Genomic DNA, 7,343 nt, shown 5'->3' on the forward strand with positions numbered 1-7,343 from the left:
GAGAGAGAGAGAGAGAGAGAGAGAATAAATAAATGATTCCAAGTGGGAAGACATTTGACCTTATATGAATAAGGTCATCCTTGAAGGCAAACTCTAAAAGCTTTTTTTATTATTTCAATTAACAAATAAGATCAAATATTTTAAATTTACTTTATTTGTAATATTAAAGGACATTAAAATGGACATGACAAAATGAACCATAAAACACTTGTTATAATATGTGTAAAACTTGTTTCCTTCACACTCAAATATAGAGGTACCAGCTTGTACCTAAAAAGGTACAAATACATGTCGCTGGGGGTGTACTCTTTTGAGAGACATTTCTGTACCCTTCAGTTCTGGTCTATTTTTGTACCTTATCAAGTTCAACCTCACCTTATCAAGTCATGTTTTTTTTATGTTTACACAGGATTAGGCCTGGTCCATGCAACTTAGCAATATTATCTTATCTTTAATCTAGAAATAATCTTCAAAAACTCAAAATATTGACCAGACATACACTTAGTTTGCAGCATCTGACCTTCATTGTCTGGTCTAGTAAATGACTGTTAAGTAGTGCTACTGTCATCACTCAACTCTGCTCTAGTTTGTAACATTACAGCCATTAACATTACATTTTTCAATGCTGCAGGTACCCTTATGGTCGAAATGGTACAAATTTGTACTTTATGTCACTTTGAACCCTTTTTCGTACTCTGAAGGTGTGCTTCTGGTCTCTTAAAGATCAGTATTGTACTTTTGAGAGAACATTTCTTTAAAATGTACCTATAGGTACAGAAATGTCCTTATCTTGTACCTCTATTTTTGAGTGTTATGAAGCACCACAAAATTGAGAAAAAAAAATATAATGAAAGAAAAATAACACTCAGATCATTCTAACAACTCATATTTATCCTGCTTTTATTTGTTTGCAAATTACCTTCTCTTACCCTAAAGTTGTCACCATTGTTAATTTGTCATTAAGAGGAAACAACATAACAGTTAAAACCCAACCATACCATAAAGCCAAAAACCAAAATAAACCAGTTAATTAAAACCTTTTCACTTTTGAAATAGATGAGAGTGATGAAATATTCAACTTCCTTTATCTGACTCCACTTCATTGAAATGGATCAAAAGGATCATAACTTTTTTCAAAAAGATTTTGCATATAGTTCAAGATAGCTACAACTCCGTCTTGTAATGTTTCCTCTGTTGCCACAGCAACCTGCTCCATTACAACAGCTGGCAGTTCTACAGCAGCAGCTGTCTGTGGTGTTAACTCTTCAACTACCATCAGTGGTGATACCATTATTGCCTTTTCAGTAATGGTTTCTACCACTCCTGGTAGTGGTACGTCTTTTAAAGTGAGCAACCCAGCTGAGACAGCTGCAGAGACCCCTGTGACAACAGCCAAACCCACAGCACACTTTTTCCATAACTGAACTCCACTGTCCAGCTGCTTTTTGATGATGTTGCTTATCGCCTGCTTTCTGATTTGCTCCTGTGAAAGGTTTTGTGATGATTTCCTAATATGTTCTTCCTCGTCCTGAATTTCAGTTTCCATTTCTTGAAGCTCTGCATTGGTGTAGTGTCCTCCAGTATTTTCTCTCATTATGGTGTCAATGGTGTTTAGCAGCTCTTCCACCTGATACTGGTTGCTTCTGTAATCATCCTGCTGGTTGCCTTTCCAGTATTTATTGTCGAAGATGTGGCAGCGACCTTCACACTTCTCAACCAGATCTTTCAGTCCCCGACTTTGACCAACGTACTCCTCTATTTTCATCTGCTCAGGAATCTGGTCGCCATGAGTGAAGACCACCACTGCATGTTTTAGAGCATCATCTGAGAAATGCTGAAATATTCTGGTGATGACACTTTGCTCCTGCTCTGTGAATTTCTCCACTTTTAGAACAATCAGAAAAACATGAGGCCCGGGAGCGCACTCTATGTTACACCTCATCATCTCAGGCTTCATGTCCTCCTCAGACTTCCCAGGGTCGAAGAGCCCAGGAGTGTCAATAAAAGTCAGGCTTCTTCCATTGATGCATCTGGTTTCGGCTCGAGAAACACATTTGTTTTTGTCATTAAAGTGGTTCACTTTGAACATAGTCTCTCCAAATATGGTATTGGCCAGGCTGCTCTTCCCATTTCCAGATTTTCCCAGCAGGACAATCCTGCGTGTGTCTGGCACTAAAGAAAAACAATGACAGTATAAGTCCATCAGTAAGTAGAAAAAATTATACATTAATACATTAATCAGACAAAATAATTAAACAAGCATCCCAAGCCTTAAACCCTTAAAACCAGTTTTAATGTACTTGTTTATTTTATTAAACTAGAAAATATAAAATTGCTCCAATGTACCTAAACAAGGTTGGGATAAAGAAACTATTAATCTTATCCTATTTTATGGATGTATTTTACCCTCTGCTTCACATGATTAGGGCATGTCTATTTAAAGCAAAGCCACAGAAAACCTCAGGAAATGTTATAATGAAGACAGAATCACTGACAACATTCAGTATGTCTCAATGTCTTATTAGAAGATGATAAGATTCCCCAACAAACATGTTAAATACATAACTGTTATTTTGTGTGAAGTCACAGTCATCTTATGTATTCATTTAAAAAAGTAAGAAAAAATGTAATGAAACAAATAAATGGAATATCATGAATAAATATTATGGTAAGTATATATTTTGGAAATGTAGCTTAAAATTCAGCAGAAAAATAAAAGGCAGTCCACATGTCCTGAATGAATAAATCTCAAAAAGATTTCTGCTTACCACTATTAACAGCGAGCCTCCATAAAACATAAATCAATGACTGAATCATTTAATAAACACTTTGAAATTTAAAGTAAAACCGATTATAATGTAACTGCCCCAAAGTCATTCTTGTACCTGGAGTAAAAGCAGTAGAGTTAAAGTATTTGGTAAAAGTTGGAAGAAATGAGCTGAACTTACCCTCCATGCTGTCACAAATAGAAATCTAAGTAGAAAAATCCAGAGACGTCTCTACTACAAGCCTCTTCTCTTGTTTTCTTACTCTGACTTGCTGCTTGCATTGTAACGCTCCTACCTGTCTGACTTGTTTCCCAACCAGTCAAGTACATGACACGTTCGTTAATAAGGCATAGTTGATAGTTCTGTAACATGACCAACAGGATTATTGTCCTTATATGTACAACTTTAGAAGAAATGTATGAAAAAGTGTTTAAATTCAAAAAGTATTTTTATTGGTTATTTCTTGAATAAAAGTTCAAGTAATTCCACTTCTTAATTTCTTTTCTATGCATGTTTTCCAAAGAAAGTCCAGCTGTTAAATTAAATCACTTTGTGTTGTTTTATTTATTTTTTTGTTCTTTATTTTATTTTATTTCACAAAATGTGACAACTGAACTCATATTTTCCAAGAGTGGTGATCCCTGAGTTTTTGTCTGGCACTATATAAGGATCAAAGTATCAGGAAATAAAAGTTCACTTCTGAAGACTTAAAACTCTTAAAGGCATGCAGGTATGGCAGCACCGGCAAGCCTTCAGGGTGCAGCAGGGAAGTGGTGTGTGGAGCTATTATGATGTTTTAAAAGAGATTTAATTCCACAGATACAGAAACTTAAACATGGCACCTTCTCACGCCACTTCAGTGACAACCAATCAGATTAGACTTGGATTAAGTAGCTTCATCATCTTCTGTTTTTACAAGAATAAATATGTGGACAAATGTAAATGCTTCAAGCTCAATATGACTTACAAAATATCTCATATTTGTCTTATGACCTGTCAATTATATTTTATGCCGTTTCCCTGATCTGATTGGAAACGACCAGAAAATTTGACGGTCTCTTCTTCAAGTTCTGCAGTCTGAAACTCTTCAGCAGCCAAATTAAATTAGTTGAACATTTAACTATTGTCTTACTAACACGAGTAATGACAGTTGTCTTAGGAGATAGAGGAAACTTGAATGCACAATATGAGTCAGCTGGTTTATTATTACCTCTAACAAGGTGGTGGTCTTATAATCAACAGCAGTGGTTTGTCTGTCTTTATGTCTGTCTATCTGTCTGTTATTTGAATAAATAATTTTGCTGCAGAAAACATGAACGAAAACTGAACCAAAAGAGATTTAAAAGTTACAAATTTATTATGATCAAACAGTGATTTGCTGACATAGTCATATTGACATGATAAATTTTGAAAGACAGCATATTACACCCCAGATAACTTATTTAACATACATTTGACTCAAACGTTGACTCAGACTGGAGGCAAAGTAAAATAGAAAAAAAAAAAAAAAAACTAACAAAGAACGATTGTAGGTCAATAAGTGTCCCATTTACAATAGCCTCAGTTCAAAACCTCAGGTTGTTTTCTTTGTTCACTTAATCAGGCTCATCATGACCTAAATCAACAACATCCCTGTTAATCAACTGACAGCTTTACATGCGGAGCTGTAACAGACGCTGTTGGGGTTTCAGCCTCCATCTGAGTGTTTTTTGGTGTTGCTCCTGCTCCTGACCCCCTCATTGCTCCGCTAGGGAATTATTTTAATAATGCCCCCATTCTTTTTCCTGTAGCTTCATGCAAGAGTTTTCCAATGACAACAGATTTAGCTTTCTGTGTGATCTCATCCTCTGGAATGTTTGAGCACGATTTTTTGATGCTTTCATGTTCTTGGCTTATTTCTCGTTTTACTTCTTCTAGCAACTCAGTGCTGTAGTAGCTTCCTTGGTTTGCCTCAATGATCTTATCAAAGTTGGTGAGCAGGTTTTTCACTTGAATCTCATTGCTCCTGTAGTCATCTTGTTGGTCATTTACCCAGTATTTATTATCAATGACATTGCACCGTCCTCCACATTTCTTAACCAGGTGAGTGAAGAGGACAGTGGCATATCCTAGAGCTTCTTCTGAGAAATAATCATTAATTTTTTCAATGATTTCTTTCTCTTGCTCAGTAAATTTCTCCACTTTAAGCACAATGAGAAAGACATGAGGACCAGGAGCACACTCTGTGATGCATCTCATGATCTCAGGCTTCATCTCCTTCTCAGACCTGCCTGTTTGAAAAAACTCATGAGTGTTAATGAAGAGGATGTTTTTTCCATTGACACATCCTGATTTGACTTGACATTTAATTGTTACAAATTCAAGAGACCGGTCCATGGCATTTACATATTCTCCGAATAATGTGTTGGCAAGGCTGCTCTTTCCAGCGCCAATCTTTCCCAAGATGACAATCCTTCTTATTAACTCTGTAGGACATCAAAAGCAGTCATGGGTCTTTTCCTATCTTTTGCTAAATACAAGTTCTTTGGGCTGGAATCAAAAGAACCCCCTGTGAAAAATATATACACAATTTTATTGCCCATAGTTTTGGAAAAAAGGTAGAAAATATCCCTTTTTGAGTCCTGTTGTTTTATGTTCTTGTTATCAATAATTGAAAATAAAAGTGACTTACCATCAGGGACAAAGTAGGAACTTAATTCATCCCCATCAGTTTTAGTCAGAGCTGACCCCATTTTCCCCCAACCTGTGTATCACTGTTCATTATTTACTGTTCATATTTTCTGTAAGGAATGCAAAATGCTGCTGTTCACCTTCTGAAACAAAACGAGAGCAACAAATCCACAGTCAGTTGATGAAACTTTCATTGTGTTTTGCCACCATCTGAATGGTATGAATACATCATGCAAACACATGATGAAAGAGCAAGCCTAGTGGCAATATTCAAGTCTAAATAAGTCATTAGTTCAAAAGCTGAGCTTCGACATTTTAATGGATGAAAGTAAATTGTGTTTGTCTGCAGTTAAACTACTCTTATTCTTCCCACTATAATTCAGCACAAATATTTTAACGGTAGTCTGTATAAAAGATGGACAGAGCTCGGAGTTTGAAAGATATCAATCTTTCACTTGTTCCGGATTGTGAAGGTGTGGACCCAAAAGCAGAGATGGAAAGCAGAATGTAGAACCAAGACATTTTAATTTAAACTTGATCATTTAAACTTGATAGGAAAAACAGGACTTAAAACAGTTTTTAGACAGCTTTTTACATATATACATATATATATATGTATGTATATTTTGTGTGTACACTGCTCAAAATAATAAAGGGAACACTAAAGTAACACGTTGCACGTTGTAGATCTGAATGAATGAAATATTTTTATTAAATACTTTGTTCTTTCCATAGTTGAATGTGCTGACAACAAAATCACACAAAAAAATCAAATGTATCAACCAATTAAGATCTGGATTTGGAGTTATACTCTAAATTAAAGAGGAAAAACACACTCCAGGCTGATCCAACTTTGATGTAATGGCCTTTAAACAAGTTAAGATGAGGTTCAGTAGTGTGTGTGGCCTCTGCGTGCCTGTACAACGCCTGGGTGTGCTCCTGATGGGGCGGCAGATGTTCTCCTGAGGGATCTCCTCCCAGACCTGGATTAAAGCATCCGCCAACTCCTGGACAGTCTGTGGTGCAAATTGGTGTTGGTGGATGGAGCGAGACATGATGTCCCAGATGTGCTCAATTGGATTCAGGTCTGGGGAACAGGCGTGCCAGTCCATAACATCAATGCCTTCGTGTTGCAGGAACTGCTGACACACTCCAGGCACATGAGGTCTAGCATTGTCTTGCATCAGGAGGAACCCAGGGCCAACCATACCAGCATATGGTCCCACAAGGGGTCTGAGGATCTCATCTCGGTACCTAATGGCAGTCAGGCTACCTCTGGCGAGTACATGGAGGGCTGTGTGGCCCTCCAAAGAAATGCCAGCCCACACCATTATTGACCCACTGCCGAAACTGCTGGAAGATGTTGCAGGCAGCAGAACGTTCTCCATGGCGTCTCCAGACTCATGTCTGTCATGTCTGTCACATGTGTTCAGTGTGAACGTGCTTTCATCTGTGAAGAGCACAGGGCGCCAGTGGTGAATTTGCCAATCTTGGTGTTCTCTTGCAAATGCCAAATGTCCTGCATGGTGTTGGGCGGTGAGCACAACTCCCACCTGTGGACATCAGGCCCTCATACCACCCTCATGGAGTCTGTTTCTGACTGTTTGAGCAGACACATGCACATTTGTGACCTGCTGGAGTTCATTTTGCAGGGCTCTGGCAGTGCTCCTCCTGTTCCTCCTTGCATAAAGAAGGAGGTAGCGGTCCTGCTGCTGGGTTGCTGCCCTCCCACGACCTCCTCCACATCTCCTGATGTACTGGCCTGTCTCCTGGTAGCGCCTCCATGCTCTGGACACTACGCTGGCAAACACAGCAAACCTTCTTGCCACAGCTCGAATTGATGTGTCATCCTGGATGAGCTGCACTAACTGCACCGCCAGCATTGAAAAGTGACCAAAACATCAG

The 7,343-nt window shown here is 38.1% G+C and overlaps 1 protein-coding gene across 1 annotated transcript; it reads right to left on the minus strand.

Moving 5' to 3' along the window:
* Positions 1 to 1,099: 1,099 nt before the first annotated feature.
* Positions 1,100 to 2,955, minus strand: LOC306769198 (GTPase IMAP family member 7-like; the record flags this gene model as incomplete). The annotated part of the gene is made up of 2 exons (XM_079257764.1): positions 1,100 to 2,172; positions 2,949 to 2,955. 2 exons carry the CDS (start codon positions 2,953 to 2,955, stop codon positions 1,100 to 1,102), a joined length of 1,080 nt encoding a protein of 359 aa, XP_079113890.1.
* Positions 2,956 to 7,343: the final 4,388 nt, after the last annotated feature.

This window comes from Telmatherina bonti, assembly GCF_933228915.1.
Source record: "Telmatherina bonti genome assembly, chromosome: 18".
In the NCBI taxonomy this organism is placed as follows: Eukaryota; Metazoa; Chordata; class Actinopteri; order Atheriniformes; family Telmatherinidae; genus Telmatherina; species Telmatherina bonti.